This window comes from Equus asinus, chromosome 3 (assembly GCF_041296235.1).
Source record: "Equus asinus isolate D_3611 breed Donkey chromosome 3, EquAss-T2T_v2, whole genome shotgun sequence".
Classification (NCBI taxonomy): domain Eukaryota; kingdom Metazoa; phylum Chordata; class Mammalia; order Perissodactyla; family Equidae; genus Equus; species Equus asinus.
The window spans coordinates 5,011,012-5,028,897 of NC_091792.1; the positions used below are offsets into that span (position 1 = coordinate 5,011,012).

Sequence of the window (17,886 nt, forward strand, 5' to 3'; positions counted from 1 at the left end):
AGAATATTAGAATTGCCCTGTACTTCCCAAGATGAAAGAACGAATCCAGATACTTTGCTGGTGTATGCTGTGATTGCTATTATCAGATAATACTCTGTGGGTCTCAAAGTGTAGGGTAAATTACCTGCGGTGGGTTGTGAGGTACATCGTGCTCTATTTATGCTGTGAAATATTATGGCTATTAATAGGTTAGACTTAGGTTTATTGACCTGGAATTTATGATATGACTTCAGGGGAAAACAAGTTACAGAATGATTTTATATGTTTTTGCTTAAAAGAAAAAAAAGTGAGGGCAATCTCAAACGCTTGTACGAATGTGTGTTTGTCTAGGCAAAGCAAAGCAGAAAGGATCTACACCAAACACTTAGTACCTTCAGGGGAGTGAGATTTGGAAGGATGGGGGCAGACTGCTTCTTTCTGTGTCTCTGTTTATTTAAGTTCTTATGGAAAAAACAAAAGGGACTGAAATGGAAAAACTTGAAAGGGTCAACAGAAAACAGGGACATTAATCTGAGTGGATTTAGAGGACTAAGGCTGGCTCTTACTTTCAGAACTGTTTTCTGGCAGAAATCTCTTAGCTCCCGCGCTGATTTTCTGAGTTGGTTTATTGTTTAAATGGGATGTGCATGCTTGATAATCTCCTTAGATGTGAGACTGATGCCCAAACTGGCTAAAATGGATGGTGCTTGGTATTTCTCTTTATTTTGCTAATAAGCTTTCCCTGTGTTCTGGGAATTAAAATCCTTTCCTCTTTAGCCCAGTTAAATTTGTTAAGGGAGGGCCTCCATGAAAAGGCCCTTCTTTGAGGTCTTTCAGAGGAAATGATTGGTTCTGAAAGTTCTCCCCTCACTGGCTCTGCAATGTTTCATAATTATTGCAGGCTCATTATGAAGGCTGTCTCAATATCTCCCCTCCAAAATGCTAAGGAATAATTTAGGCAATAGTTCAGACTCTAAAAATGAAGATGGCTCGGTCTTTTCACAGACTGAACACAATATTGTTGCAGCTTACTTGATTATGGCAGGTATGGATGTTTACTTACTCCGCTAACAGTTACTTTGCTTTCGAATGGGTGAAGAATGGCAGAGGTTTTCAGCATAAGGCCATAGGAAAAGCCTGGGTTCAGAGATAAGGTTTCAAGTTCCACGTTGTTGGCCAACTTTGACGAGGCACTTATCCTTTCTGAGTTGAGCTGCCCGTGTGGTAAATAAGGATGATAATCTTTGCTCTATTTCCCAGCTGTAAAGATCAAATAAGAATGTAGGTGGAAGGATGAATGAAAGCATTGTTAATGGTAGTTCATGTCTCAAGTTGTTTTGAATCTCGATAAACAATATAGGAGCAGTGAAGTGGGGCTGAGAACAGTTTTGTATAAAACAAATAACTTATAATCATCCATATATTTGGTTATTACATTGTCATATTAAGTTTTAATTGGGGAAGAGTGTGCACCATGGCAAAAATGTATTTTTATGTTGTTTACTATTCTCATACATGTTTTTCGTGGTTTTGGCTATGGTGGTGGAATCTAGTTGAGGTTGAAAGTCCTGGAAAGAAAATTAAAGTCATGAAAAGGGAGAGCAGAGTGTATTGTCAGTGTGGACAGAGTTTAAATATTCATCTCCTTCCAGAATGCTGGTTGGGAAACTCTTGAGCTTTGCATTTCATCTTTTAGTATCTTTGCAACAGGGAACAAGATCAGAGTAAGAATAAGCGACCTGTCACAGTTGTTGTGAAGAGTAAAATTGAATGACACATAAATGCACCTGACACATACAGTAGGTGTTGGACAAATATCTTTTTATTTTTCCCCACATACACTTATTGATGCATATATTGGATCAAGATAAAGCCTTGTTTGCCCCCCAAAAGAGGTAGGGGAAATGACAATAGAAGTTCTCTGATTATCTTTTTTATGTATAGATTGAATTGTGGTGTAAATTTTATACTGAGCAGTCACTTCCTTTCTAACTTTATGCTCAGCGATGAGTTTTAGAAGTAACTCTTTTTGTTATATTGGATTTATTATTTTTTGGATTGACATGAAAATTTTCAACTATATTCAAAAGTAGAGTGAAAAGTAAAACAAATTCTGTACCCAGTTTATTAATTGCTTCGTTTTCTCATAATTCACAATTAGAGTATTCCTGCTAGAAATTGTGATTCCTCAGTTAATTTTTGTAAATTGTAGTGATGTGCTAATTTCTTCATTTGCATACCTCTGTATGATAAGTATTGGACAAGTTCTATTTTCTTATTGGTTGATTTCTGTTGTAACTGAATGAGAAAATAATATGCTACTTAAAGAGAAAATCTCTTTATTACAATTACGTACAAATATTTTGTTTACAAAGTTTTTGTTTAGTTAGATGTTTTATGGATGACCAAGAAAAGCTATCTTGTTTTGATCTGGTTACAAAAGTAGCATGCAAAGAAAATTTCCTGTCAAGAAAGTATTCTCTCTCGTTCTTATCTCTATAACAGGAATAATAATAGTAATCTTAGTGTTACTAGTGCTGCTGCTGCTAATGTTATTATTTGAACACTTCGTATATACCAAGCACTATTCTAAATCCTTAGACATACAGAATTCATCCTTACACTAATTCAGTAAGTGAACTAATTTATTTTCCCCGTTTATATAGATGAGGAGTTTAAGTAACTTGCCCAACACACCCATCTGCTTAGTAGCTACAGCACAATTTAAACTCAGGCCTTTTGGTTTTGGAGCCCTTGGATATAACCACAAGTGTTGGGTTTATCAAGGAATGCCTGAAGGCAGCATATCTAACCTCTTTATACTTTTGTTCAAACATCTATTGTTCTTTAGCTGCCCTAAGTCCCCCTTGAACAAAACCCACTTAAACTTCCAAATCAAAACTAAAACTATGAAGAAAAAAATTCAGTCAAAACATTTATTTAGTTTGTTACTTTTACCAAGAGCCTATTTAGATTTTTCATTTTAAATTTCATCTTTAATGTGCTGTTAGATGTTAGCTCTTGCAAACTTTTACCAACTTGAGCATTCTCTCTTTCTCCAATGCTGGGAGGGAAGAGAGCTTGGGGAATAAAGGATCTGAAATAAATTCATTATGGGTGAAGTGTAAAATAAAGGGTGAGAGACACTTGGCTGAAGAGGATGACCGGGTACCAGGTCATGAAGAACCACGTAAGTCATCATGGCGATTAGGAGTCACTGAATGACGTGATCCAGTTTGCATTTTGGAAATGTGCTATAGTGGGAGCTAAGAGACCACGTATGAGGCGCCTGCATGATCAAGATTAAGAAGGATCCTGAGGAGGGAGTGGTGGAAATGGGGACAGAAAGAAGGCGGCACACTCAAGAGCCAGAAGCTAGAATTGATGGTTGGATGTGGAGATTAGGGGAGAAGGAGAGGGAGCATCGAAGATGACAAGTGGGTTTCTTTCTTGGCTCCTGGATGGATGGTAAAGCTATTCACCAAGACAGGGCCACACCTGGGGAAGAAGAGGTTTGGGGCAGGAGAAGTCTGGGTTCGGTTTGAGAGATGTCCAGTAAAAAGCTGGGCACGTGGGTTTGAATTTTATAAGACTGACCTGGAAAGTACCAGCACACAGCCTTGGACATGTATGAAATCACTCAGGGTGCGTGTTGAATGTGAAAAGAAAGGAGGCCTAGGACAGACACTTATTTAATGAGGTAGATGAAGAAAGAAAGGCCAGGAAGTAGGCTCAAAAGGATCTGCTAAAGAGATTGGAGGAAAGCCACAGAAGCCAAGGGGAAATTAACTTCGTCCTAACCATTAGATGATCTGTTGTGTACTCATGAGAAAACACCTACAGCTAGGGAGATAAAGCACAGTGCTCGAGACAGCTGCTGAGAAAGAGAGAGAGGGCTAAATCGTTTACTTCATTCCCCCAATTGCGTCCAAGATCTCTCCCAAAGTACAGTTACTTTATTCTGGTTGTACGCTTTGGGGGCAGCAGTTTACTGCACTGTGTTTTTATCTTACTTTTTAAATAATCAAATTTGAGGTTATCCCAGAAAGATTCTTCAATTCATTAAGCTTTTTGGAGTATTTCTTGTACACGTGCTACAATCCTAGATGCTAAAAATAGAACCTAAGAATCATCAAGTTTGCTATTATTGTGCCTTAATTATGCTTTCAGGGATAATAGAAATTAAGAAATATGAGTTCTAGTTGTGGTCCTTTTAGTAAATAAATCTGCCATATGTCACCTACTCAACACAGAAATCATTAGGAGCCTGAAATCTGCATGGGAAGACTAGGAATACATAAGAGTTAAATAACATAGCATCACGTAAGATCAAGTATAATATAAGCAAGTACTTTGGGAATTTAGAGAAGAGAGTATATTGTGGGTAGGAGAAGGCTTTGGGGCAGAATTGGGCTTGAACAGAACTTTGAAGGGTAGGTAGCATTTGGATAGGAAGATGAAAGGAGTAGAGTGTTCTAAGTGGGAGAAATCTGAGTCCAAGTCTACAACAAGCCTGGTGTAATTGATGAAGAACTAGAATGGAGGGCTTGTTTGACAAGTGTGGAAATTTGCTCAGAGAAGGTGAAAACAGATTGAGGCAAAGAGTCTGGAATATCAGGTTGGGACACATGGACTTTTATCCCACAGACGGTGGGGAGTATGGGAAGTTTCAAGGAGGAGAAGAGCCGTGGTGAATTCTATGTTGTTGTAAGCTTATTCTGCCAGCTGCATGGAGGGGGAAAGGACAGGAATCTGGAAGATCAGTGTAACAGGATGCTAAACGGAAGTTCTGACCGAGGTGCCAAGATATAACAGAAAGTCCTCCTTTGCTGATACTTTTGTGGGTTGGTGCTTGGAAACCTTCCCTCTCTCCCAAAATTGCTGAGGGGTGCTCACCAGTGGTTCTCTACATGATGGTGAACACAACTCTATTCCTTTTGTTGATTACTACTCTTTTAACCCCCAGGAATCTGGGAATGGTTCTAGCCTCTCTCAGCTAAAATCTACTCATCCCCCACCCGCATCATTAGGACCTAATATGACCCCCATGAGGCTGATGGGAAACTTGTGCGTCCTTCATAGCATGTGGGGAGTGTTAATCAGGTGAATATACACATCTGGTCCACTCAGTAAGATTTCTCATTGTAAATTAATTTATCAGTATTCTGCGTAAGAAGTTCAGTCATCATTATAGCTGAGTCCAGCCAATTCTGGGGCACTGGCAACATTGAGTTTCTGGATCCTCAAGGCTAAGAGTCAGATCCCAGCCTGTGGAAACTTGACTAGGGTGAAATCACTTGTAAGGCTTCTCAATGGACCTGAAAGCCAGCTCGGTTTCCTCTCTGGGTAGCCTAACCTTGCAGGGTGCATTCTTCTATAGGAGCGTGTGTGTGTGTGTGTGTGTGTGTGTGTGTGTGTGTGTGTGTGTGTGTGTTGGATGAAGAACTCAGATTTGGCCATGTTGAGTTTCAAGTAATATTGGAACAGTCATATGATCTTACACATGGTAGATGCTTAGTAAATATTTAATGGCACTGAGTTGAATGAAAAGGGATGTGACACTGGAGCATGGGTCAGGGCTGGAAATAGTGACAGAATAGCTGTTCAGATAGAGAGATAGTTGAGGCTTGAGAAAGGAAGCTATAAGGAAGAGCCTCAGACCTCAGGAAGGAGGAGAAGGAAGTTGAGCTGCCAAAACAGATGGTATGGTCCTACATATATCCTAAAAATCAGCAGGGGTGGGATCATGAAAGAGGAAAGAGGAATTTCAAGGACAAAGTGATTAATAGTGATGGCATTAAAACCAGCCTTCAGTGCTGGTTGATGCAATTGGCAGATTCTTTGTGTTTTAATTTTCTTATTTCTATTTCACAGAAAGCCTGTCAAGATGTTAAAAGTAGTTTCAAGAACAGCTGGAGCTCTTGAAATAAATGAACTAAAACAGATTTGCTATGTTTTTGAAGGAGCTTAAATATTTAATTTTGATTCTACTTTTAAAATTTCAAGTTAAACAAAACGACTTTTTTGTGTATGTTCTTAGGTATGATAAGTATTCTCAGCAACATAATAGTTCTCGGCATCTTCGTTAAGTACAAGGAGCTTCGGACATCCACAAATGCAGTCATCATTAACCTGGCTGTCACTGACATCGGGGTCAGCAGCATTGGCTATCCTATGTCTGCTGCTTCAGATCTGTATGGACGTTGGAAATTTGGATATGCAGGATGTCAGGTATTGGGTATCTTTGGAATGAAAGCAAAATAAAGTAGATTAAGGAGATGTAAATTTAAATGCCTAAAAAAAAATCCAGAGTTTCAATCAAATAAGATAATGTAGGATAATAGATGTGGTGCACTTATTGGGAACAGCTTCAGGAGTGACTGGGAAATAAATTTTTGAATAAGAGAGATGAAATAACAGCCAAAATTATATTCTGAAAATATCCACAACCCAAAGGAAAAAAAAAGTAACAAAACAATTAGCATTCACTAGAGAAGAAAAATGAAAATTTGATTGTTGCAAATTCAAAAGAAATACTCTGCTTTCATTTGAAATAATAAAATATTTAATGATCATCATAATATCTAAGTAATGTAGTTAAGCTACCACGTTGATTTTTTTCCTATGGAAAGTCCTCCATGAGAATTGCTATTAAATATATCTACTATTATTTTTACTGACGAGGAAACAATATTAATTTGCATTAGAATAGTAGGCAAATATGACTTTTGGCCTGATTTTTTTACCAGTTTACTATTTTAAGCTATACAATTATAGAAAATAAAGTGAGAATAGTAGAGACCCATCTCTCTACTATTATATATAATATATTATATATATATAATAGTAGAATACCCCTGTATTCACCAACCGTTTTTGTCAAATCTCAATGTTTTGTAATAGGTGCTTCAAGCTCTTTTTCTTTTTAAAGATATAAAAGTTTACAGATACTGTTGAAGGCCATTGCATACCATCACCAATCTTATTCCCTTCTCACCCATGAATTTTTTTTTATCTCACTACATACTTATCTTTACACTAACTAGATACTGTCTGAATGTTTGAAATTTTGTATAAATGCTATCATATTGTTTGCATTGTGAAATTTCCTTTCATAATTTGGTATTGCGTTTTTGGGGTTTAGCCACGTTGATGGATGTGGCTCTAAGTCACTCATTTTAACTGCTGCCTGATATTCCATTTTATGAACACACCCCAACGTACTTAGTCATTTTCCTGTTATTGAGCATTTGTTCCCAGTGTTTTTCTGTCACAAACAAGGCTCCCACAAATGTTCTTATACATGTTTCCTACAATATGTGAGGGTTTCTTCAGACATGTTGCTTAGGAGAGGGATGGTTGCGTTGTAAAGTGTATTCATCTTGAACTTTATCGGACGTGGTGAAGTTGCTCTCCAAAATATTTCTGCCAATTATGAGAGCTTGGGTTACTCCACATTCTCCTCCATGCTTGGGATTGTCAGACTTTTAATTTTTGTCATTTTGATGGGTGTGAAATGGTACCTTATAATTTGTATTTCTTTCAATACATAATGTGGTTTACATCTTTTCTTACGTCATGAACATTTGGGTTTCCTCTCGTATGAGTAGCACATTTTCTGTTTGTCTTTTCCCCTTATTGAATTGTCTCTCTTCTGAATACTAATTTTTTGTTGATTATATGTATTGCACCTAATTTATGATTTATTATAGAGTTTGTTGTATACAAGTTTTACTTTTACTAAGATTTTTTAAAAGTTTATTTATTTATTTTTTGAGGAAGATTAGCCCTGAGCTAACATCTGCCACCAATCAATCTCTTTTTGCTGAGGAAAACTGGCCCTGAGTGAACATCCGTGCCCATCTTCCTCTACTTTTTATGTGGGATGCCCGCCACAGCATGGCTTGACAAGCAGTGCATAGATCCACACCAGGGATCCGAACCAGCGAACCCCAGGCCGCCAAAGCGGAATGTGCGAACTTAATCACTGCGCCACCAGGCCGGCCCCCTGAAAAGTTTATTTAATTAATGAAATCCTAAAACAGCTTCCATGAATGCCTTTGTTAAACTAGTTACAATTTCACAATGGAAGACACATTTTAAAATTAGTAAAATAAAAAATATTCAAAATATTTAAAAATATATTCTAGCAATGGGATAAAAATGTAAATGTCTCTTGGGAAGGTGTTGAGAATGGTGGATTCTTTCCACTTTTGATTTTCAGATTTATGCTGGATTGAATATCTTTTTTGGAATGGCAAGTATTGGATTGCTCACAGTCGTGGCCCTGGATCGGTACCTGACCATCTGCCGTCCTGACGCAGGTCCGGCACTTTGCTCTGCTCTCTCAGTGGATCCATTTCTTGCCTAAGTACCACTCCACACATGTTCACCTTAAAATATAAATGTAGTAGGTTGCGGTCATGGTCAGTCTTATTTCTTAGACAATTCTTGCTCAAAAGTTTCAATGATTTCCTGTAATACTTAGAATAAAATCCAAATTTCATAACACAGCCTTCAAGGCCCTGCGTGATCTGGCTCCTGGCTACCTTTCCAGCTCTGGCGAGGGCTCTCTCACATGGGGCACTGGCCAAGCCCTTTCCCACTGTGGGGTCTTTGTAAATGCTGTTTCCTTGGGCGTGGAAAGTGCTTCTCCCTGCTTGTCCGCTGGCTGATCCTTTTTATCATTCAGGTCTCGGTTTAGTGCCTTTTTTTTTGTTTTTGGAATGTGAATTCATGTAGGTAGGCTTTGTGCTCTGTAGAGAAACTACTTGATAACAACTTTGAATAATCAGTTAAAACAAAGTGAAGATATGAATTCTATCCTTGGCAAATGATGCTAATATTTCACATGTTTGTTAACAGGAAGAAGAATGACCACCAGCACTTACACCAGCATGATCCTGGGGGCCTGGGTCAATGGCCTCTTTTGGGCTTTGATGCCCATCATAGGTTGGGCTAGTTATGCCCCGGATCCCACTGGGGCTACCTGCACCATAAACTGGAGGAAAAATGATGCGTAAGAGACACATCTGCACTTCATAATCAAACACTTCTGATGTCGGCATTCTCTCACCATTTCAAATTTAAGCTCAGATCAAAAGTTTCTCACACAGAGTGTAGCAAAGGGCCCCCTTGGTAGCGATGCTATGATTCTAGCAAGAGGTGAAGTTGAGAAAAGCGAATTAGGCTGGTCTGCAAGTAAAGTCCACCCACTCCCTAGTCCCCGGCCTCTGTCCCTTCCTCTCTCCTCCGACAGCAAAGCAGCTGCAGCGTGTCCTTCCGATGTCCGCACCTCAGAGGCAGGACCTGAGGGGGAAAGGGAGAATTAGCATCGCCAGGCAGCACGCAGCTCCTGCAAGAGCCCGGGCTGACTCCCTGCTGTCTCTTCAAGGTGATGCGGTGACGACGCATCTTCCGAGAATTAGGCAGCAAGAGCACAGCCGCTGTGAGGATTTGCTGGCTAGTTGGCTGGTGATGCTCCTCTGTATTTACCAGGGAAAAGAGGATCATTTGGTTTGTTAACGGAAATTAAAGATTACTCAGAAAAACAAATCAAAGATTTCTAAATCTCAAATTTTTTCTGTAAAGGTCCAAAAGTAATTATTTTAGGCTTTACAGGCTGGACTGTCTCGGTCAGAGCTATTCAACTCTGCCTGTGAAAGCAGCTGTAGGTGGTATGTAAGCGAATGGGCAGCACGTGAATGTAGGTCCAATAAAATTTTGTTTACAAAGAAAGGTGACAGAGTGGACTTGGTCCACAGGCCACGGTTTGCCCACCCCTGGTCTGAATGAACTAACAGTCAAGTATGCTTCCCAAGGCATTTACTGACGTGATGGTGCTGGACAGAGCAGTATTATTTCTCACAGTTACCCTGTTTTCCCTCCTCTGTTTAGGAGAAGAAACGAGTAATCATGATTCCCTTTTCTTGTTTTCAGATCTTTTGTTTCTTACACGATGGCAGTCGTTGCGATAAACTTCACTGTGCCCTTGACGGTGATGTTTTACTGCTATTACCATGTCACTCGGTCCATGAAACGTCACCCTGCTAGTAACTGCACTCAGTACCTCAACACAGATTGGTCAGATCAGGTGGATGTAACAAAGGTAAGATGTTAAAATCCTTAGAACTTTAATAATGGCGCTTTCACACATGCGTGGTCCCTTGGCCCCGCGCAATCACCCCTCCCTGACTCCCAGTTCTTGCTCTCTAGCTCCTGCTTCTGGTGTTTGCCTCCATATTTCTAAACCAGGTGCCTATCTGCTGTTTGGATGTTTTTCTTTGCTATTGTGTCTTGATTTCCTACTACGGACAATGGGGATTATTTCTCTTATCCTACCAGCCTTTCCTCTTCCTCCCAACCCACCTTCCTCTCTCCTCTTCTTGTTAGTATAATGTTAACGATGTCTGGGTAGATGAAGAGTCAATTTTACACTATTGCGATTACCTAAATTTTATTGACTGCAGATCTCTGTAGGGTTCTATGATTTGTCTCTCTTTGTTTATACAACTTTTTCCTCCTTGGAGTTAATAATTTATTCATTTATCTTGCCTTCTCTTCCTCCTTTCCTCTCTTCGTGTTTCCTCTCCCTCTCTCTCTCTCTTTGTAGCTTGGTTTGCTTGCTGTTCTGTGTCCCTGCCACTAACCCATCTGTAAACTCTCCGCCAGAAGTGTTCCTCTCCTCTCAGGAATTTTCAAACACATCAGAGACCAGATTGACCTTGTCCTTTTCTTGGAACTGTCCCCCTGGCCCCCTCGCCCTCTCGATCCATCTGCCCTGGCTGTTCTCTAAGACCACTGCCCAGAAATTTTTGCCAGCATCCCAGACCTGCTTCCTCGCCAGCTGGCAATGCCTTTGGCCTCTCCGCTGGGTCAGATCACCTGCTTTCTGGATTGCACGTCTTCCTTTTTCTTGGCTTACTCTCACTCGTTTGGTGGCGCACATGCTCAAGTAGATTTCTGAGAAGGTTACAGGGAGGTGGTTTTTTTAAAGATTTTGCATGCCTGAAAATGTCTTAATTCTACTATCATATTTGACTGCCTGGTATAAAATTCTAAGCAGAGAAATGATTTTCGAAGAATTTCGAAGGCGTTGCTCTGAGTTTCCTGGCTTCCGGTGCTGCTACTGCGAAGGCTGACAGCATTCTGGTAACGATCCTTTGTAGGGATCTGTGTGTTCTCTCTGGAACCTTGTAGATGCTTCTGTGTCTCCAGTCTTCTGCAGTTTCACGCTGCTGTGCCTTGGTGCGGGTCTTTATTCACCCGTGTGCTGGTACTCGGTGAGTGCGTTCCACGTGGAGTCTCAAGTCTTCCCTTCTGGGAGAGTCCTTGCATTATTTCTCTGGTCAGTCCCACCTCTCTCTTTATTTTCTCTGTTTTCGTTTCCTGGAACTCCTTTTACTTGGATATTTAATCTCCTAGATTTATCTTCTAATTCTCTTAAATATTCTCTCCCACATTGTCTCTGTTTTTGTTTGTTTGTTTTTGTTTCTACTTTCTGAGAGGTTTCCTCAACCACGTCCAGGTCTGGGATTGGGGGAACAGAGTGAGGCTCAAGCCTTGAGTGCAAAATTTAAGCAGGCACCAAAAAACTCAGTAATCAAAAAAAATAAGTACATAATGCAATATTTTAAAGAATCAAAATTAGTGTAAAAAATCCATATTGAACAAAATATACAATTTTAAATAGGACAAGATCTGACCCTGCACTTGCACAGCTCACCTCGTTTATGTCACCCTGGTCCCGGCTGCCCGTGTCTTTCAGCCTTCCTATTGCGTTTTAAAAATTCTGCTCTTACTTTTATAGATGGGTTAGCAGTCATTTTTTATTGTTAAAGGCATTATTTTATACTCTATACTCCTTTTAATAGCCTCCTCTTCTTGTTTGATGGGTGTATATCTTCTCTCATTTCTGTGATGGTATTATGTATGTATTTACATTTTCCTTCTGTTCATCACATGTTTTTGGTCTCCCCCGAGTTCCTGCACTGTTCTGGTCCTGCCTGTCAGTGTGTGTGTTTCCTCCCTGTCTGGTGGTCAGTGACTGTCCTGCGTCTTTAAGAGTGATGCATGGAAAAGCTGATCTTAAGCTTTCGACATGCCCTTTCGCTGGGATGTTTCTTTGGGGAGATTTTCTTCTGGGCTGGTCAGTTTCCAAGGAGAAGGTTCTTTCACATTCCTGAGTGGGAGGTACAAGTCTGTCTACCTGTATTCTCTCGGCTCAGTGCAGGGGGCACAGCGTGAGCACCCTCTTTTCAGTACAGGACCCTGCTCTCGGCTGAGCCCGGTGTCCCCCGGCCTGAGCCCCCCTGCTCGGCCCTGTCTTGCGCTGACCCTCTGGGATTCTCCCAGGAGAGGAAGGGCGGTGGCCTGGCTGAGAGGAGAGGGCATTCAGAAGTCTACCTGCTTCCGGGTGCAGATTCTCTAGTTCTCCTGTTTGAAGTTCCATGTGCAGCCCCGCATCCAGAGCTAGCTGTCACCTCCCATTCCTGGGACTTTCTGTAGTTCTGTGGAATGAATTAGTCTATATCTGGTTTTCCCTCAATGCTGGCTTTTTTTTACAAATTTTTATTTATTTTTTAATCATCTCATGTGCGGTGAGTAACTTGCCACCTGTCCAGTGGTTACTCAGTTTTAATTTTTACAAAGCTACTGTCTAATCTGTGATTCTCAGTCCTTACGGGTTTATGTCTTTTTAAACTTCTTTTCCATCATTTTAGTGGGCAATTAGGAGGGAGGAATGTAAAAATCATAATTTGTCATTTAAACAAGATGCGAGGCGAGCTCCTTTACCAAACCATCTGCGCTATACATATTGTATATTGAGCTCAAATCGTCTGTATTGGAATTCGCTGAGCTTAATACGGGATTTTGGGTTTTCTAGATTGAGTTTAGAAAGTTATTTTTTAGATTAGCAGATAATGACAGTGAGAGAAGAACTGCGGGCCCGCAGTGCTAGCACAGTGACTGGAAATGGGTTAGGAGGGGGCTCATCTGCCTCTCAGCAAAGCCAGCTGTATGTTCTCCCCTCACCCCTGGAAGGAAGAGGGCGTTCTTGACAGGTGTGTAACATTCTGTCCGTTTCACGAGCTCTCGTTACCATGGATGACTTCAGACACGTAAGCAAAGTACAATGAAGGGAAAATTCAGTTTTTCCTTATGTCATCGGCAACATAAACTGATTCAAGTTCCAATCTAGATAATTTTTCATGCAATTTTAGATGTATTCGCTATTTAGATATTTTGGATATCGGGTTTGGCGAATGTTGATTTCTTTTACAGATGTCTGTGATAATGATAGTCATGTTTCTGGTGGCGTGGTCCCCTTATTCTATCGTGTGCTTATGGGCTTCCTTTGGTGACCCAAAGAAGATTCCTCCCTCAATGGCCATCATAGCTCCGCTGTTTGCAAAGTCTTCTACATTCTACAACCCCTGTATTTATGTAGTTGCAAATAAAAAGTAAGTAATGTCTGAAATGCTTCTGAATTAAAAAGTGGATATAGAAAATGTTAAAAAGGCAACGGACAATGTTCTAAGACTTTTTGGGAAGTAAGTGACAGAAACTCACTTCAAACTAGTGTAAAAGTTATCTGGCTCATGCTGCTGGAGAAGCATCTAGGACCTTAAACGTCTAGGGCTCCAGTTCTGTGACAGGCTCTTCCCACATGGAGTGAAGTGATCACGGGCAGCCCGAGACCCAAGTCCTACCAGCTGAGCATCCCCAATCGCGAGTTTCATATCAGATGGCTCTCTGGCAGAAAACACCCTGGAAGGTCATGGTGGGCTCGGCTTGGTTCATATGGTTACCCCACCCAAAATACATGGAATCGATTTTCCAAAGAAAAGAGTGGTTCTGTTACCAGAAAATAGACAAGGCAAGGCAATGTTGGGCTCTCTAAGTGGGCAGCATAGTTGTATATTTACCACAAGGAAGACCTATCGTTAAAATGCAAGAGAAAAGCCCAGTGCTAACTGTAAACGGCTTAGGGAGTGGGTAGTCATTCAGCATAATAGAGAAAGAACGCCCTCTCACTTTGTTGGGACTGTCAGCAAGGATTTCTTTTCTGCCTCCTCAGCAAAGCTTAGATTATTTCATTTTCTGTTACTGCTGAAAGATGGAATGAACCAATCTACTGTGCTTCCACATTTGACCAGAAAAATCTCAGTAGATGTCAGGTAATCTGATGCTGGAATGCCAATGCTGCTTTTATTAAACTTATGTATTTAGGTACATGTTGGGAGAGCGGCTTTACCTACAGATGTGTGAGGAAACATAAAAGCTTTCAAGACCAAACAGGTCACATAAGAAGAATAAAGAACACATTTTTAATTCAGAATCTATTGGTAGTTCTTTTGGGAAGGTCAGTCATTCTCAAGTTCCTCTTAATTTCAACTGGCCTTTGCTCAGAAGAACAGATGCTTGAAACACACATCCTCTGTTCAAATAAATAAATCGTTGCAACTGACATTAGAAGTTTCATTTTGAACATATTTAATTATCAATTTCAGGGGCTGGCCCCATGCCCAAGTGGTTAAGTTTGTGTGCTCTGCTTCGGCGGCCCAGGGTTTCACCAGTTTGAATCCTGGGTGTGGACCTAGCACCGCTCATCAGGCCGTGCTGAGGTGGCGTCCCACATAGCAGAGCCAGAAGGACCTACAACTAGAATCTCTAACTACGTACTGGGGGCTTTGGGGAGAAGAAGAAGAAGAAGAAAAAAAGAAGATTGACAATAGATGTTAGCTCAGATGCCAATCTGGAAAGAAAATTGTCAATTTTTATGAAATGTCTTCAATGTTTATCATCAAGGGTGCAAAATCGGTCTTTAACTGTAACATACACTTTACACACGTACAAAGGTTCTCGACAGGAGATGTTAAAGTTGGAGGCAGAAATTTATTTGGAGATTCAATTGGCAGTGGTGGCATCTTAGCCAGATTTGAAAGTGCTCTAAAAGTTCCAGTCCTTACAGAATAATGCCGGATTTTCCCTTTTTTATTGTAGGTTTCGGAGGGCGATGTTTGCCATGTTCAAATGTCAGACTCACCGAGCAATGCCTGTGACGAGCATTTTACCAATGGATGTACCTCAAAACCAGTTGGCTTCTGGAAGAATCTGAAATAAGAAGAAAGCACACATTATCAAAACATTTTGTTTACTTCTTTTTTTTTTGCCGTGGTTTAATTTCATTTTAAATATGAGCCCATTCAGATCAAATACAGACACAGACCATCGTCCTATTAGATTGTAAATTCTTCAGGTGCAGCTCAGAGTTCTTGCATTGGTGTAGTGAATGTCTCTTTATTTCCTTATGTGTAAACTTCTGCTCATCTCCTTTGATGAATCCAGGCCCAAGACACGAAGGCCCCTCGTCGTTCTTCCTCTCCCGGCTTGTGTTACACTGTAGCCATGACCTGGTAACTAGCCTGGGTCCTCCATTACACTAGAGGCACTGCTCTTTTAATGTTAGAATAAATCAATAATAATAATAATAGTTAATAATGTTCAACAAATAGTTACTGAAATGAGTTGTTGGATATTCCCAGGTAGAATGGAAAACATTTTTCACTTTTCACAATTTTAGAATTTTAGTACAACTATTAACTTGTACTGTTTAACAAAAATAATTGAATGAACATTAAACACTGTTCCTTCTAAATCACGTCAGTCAATGTCAGTCAGTCAATATATATTATATATAGCAATATAATCTCTGTGTGTATTACTGTGTATTCTGCATTTTTAATTACTATTTTTCTGTATATGTATTTCCATATATTTGCCAATACAATTAAGTTTAATCAGAGTAGGGGTTCTTGTGTGTGTGTTCTTTTCTTCCCCTAGCTTTTGTTTGTTTGAATTTTATTTTACTGTGGTAAGAACACTTAACATGAGATCTACCCTCTTAACCAATTTTTAAGTGTAGAGTACAGTATTGGTACCTGCGGGTACAATGTGCACAGCCCATCTCTAGAACTCACTCATCTTGCTTAACTGAAACTTGATGCCCGTGGATTAGCTGAACGTTTCTTCTTTGATGTATCCTTAGCACACAGACCCATTTTGCCTGGCACATAGTAGGCACTCAGTGAATAAATATTTGTTGATTGTTGAATGAATTTGTACATTCACGTTTGACCTTTTAAATGACCATTAAGCATAGCATGATAATATACCATTGTTTAAATAGTGGACATTTAAATTGCTTCACAATTTTTAGTTTCGTGGATGCACCACTGGGAACATTTTAGTACAAATGCCTTTTTTCTTTGGGAGAGCTATTCTATTTGAGTGTTTCTTCAGACTAGAATTGCTGGTTAAAAATATAAAAATGGTATTGTTGTTGCTAACTTGCTGTCTGGACAGACTGAATTAATTTACCCTGCCGCTGGCACTGGCTCTTTACCATCGTATTCCTGCTAATAGTGCTGTCTCATTAATTTTTTTTAAGCTGTAAGCTACCTACTGTAACAAATTCATTTTATTTCACATTTCTTTAACTGCTAGTGAGGTTGTATATCTTTGCATATTGTATTTTCTTATCTCTATTTTTTCTTTTTGTAAATTGTCTCTTTAGCACCTTTGAGTGCATATTAGGAAAAATCAGGGCATTGTCTTATATATGTTCAACTATGCATTTGGAATAATAAACTGCTCTAATAATCCCCCTATTTATCTCCTCGCCCTCTGCCTTTCTCCACTGCAGTCAATATATTAATTGTCTGTATAGCTAGAATATTTTTTTTTAAGAAAATTCCAGTCCCCAAAATCTTCAGCTCAAAAAACCTTCAATCGCTTGCCCAGTAAATATAAATCCGTCATCTGGGCCTTCATGACCCTCCTCCATGTGGTCCCAACGGCAGCCAAAGTCTTTCTCCGTGGCCAGATTAGAATGTTCAGTGTTCCCAGAGAGGTCTGAACGCTTTTGTGCCACTAGCTCTTTGCTCATCCTGTCGCTTGTAGCTGAGCCACATACAGAGAAAGCACAGTGGCAGTCTGCACCCCAAGTTGCAGAGCCAGTAAGTGGCCTAGACAATGTGTGTAATATTGTCTTGAAAGTTGATTCAGAGTTCCGATTTACAAACCTGTGAACTCTTTCCAGCAATAAGCAAGGGGCAACTTTGCTTCAAGCATAAAGGACTTTAAAATTACAATTATATTTTAATACCACATTAATCAGTTACGACAATTTGCTTATATGATGAGACTAGGAAGACCTGGCTTTGGTTACATAGCTCCTTCTAACCTCTTAGTTACTAATTTCTGATGTTTTATCTTTAAATAGTTTTTCTATGCTCAATTTGGTATGACTTGCTTCTGTGTAGGTCATAACATCCATGAAATTAATAATTCAGAAACATTTTGGCCACTCGGTGATCAGAGCTCTACTACCCCTCCCCCCATTCCTTCCTCCTCCTGTGCTTGCAAACTCACTTAGGGACACTGCTCATCACCTGGGGGTTGTTCTTAAATCCCTTCTTCTCCACCGCTACATCTAATCAAGCATTCCCCCTCCTAGATGTCTCCTGAGGGTACGTTATCTTAACCCTTCCCGGCAGGGCAGTCAAGTTGCAGCCCTGTGGCTGCTCACCCGGACTCTAGCCACGGCCTCCTCCTTCCTTCTTGCTTGTTCAGTCCAAACATTTCCTGCACACAACTGCCAGAGAATTCCATCGAAAATGGTGCTCTGATGTGCCACCCCCTGGCCCAACCTTTACTGCTCCTGTCGCCAACAGGCTGAGGGCAAACTCCTTACCAGGGCATTTGAGGCTGTTGCTTCATGGCCTTATCTTCTCCAGCTTTGTCTCCTCCCCTTCTTTTCTAACTTCCTGCCTCAAATCATTTGCCTGAGCAATGCTGAAGTGCTTGTAGTTCTCTGAGGACAAGATGCTAATTCCTACTTCC

At 40.3% G+C, this 17,886-nt stretch overlaps 1 protein-coding gene across 1 annotated transcript; it reads left to right on the top strand.

Annotated features, from left to right (window-relative positions):
* The first annotated feature begins 787 nt into the window (after positions 1-787).
* Positions 788-16,646, top strand: RRH (retinal pigment epithelium-derived rhodopsin homolog). Its single transcript, XM_014839110.3, has 7 exons — positions 788-1,024; positions 6,020-6,210; positions 8,204-8,303; positions 8,845-8,998; positions 9,919-10,087; positions 13,264-13,442; positions 14,986-16,646. Exons 1-7 carry the CDS (start codon positions 919-921, stop codon positions 15,098-15,100), a joined length of 1,014 nt encoding a protein of 337 aa, XP_014694596.3. The 5' UTR covers positions 788-918; the 3' UTR covers positions 15,101-16,646.
* The last annotated feature ends 1,240 nt before the right edge of the window (positions 16,647-17,886 follow it).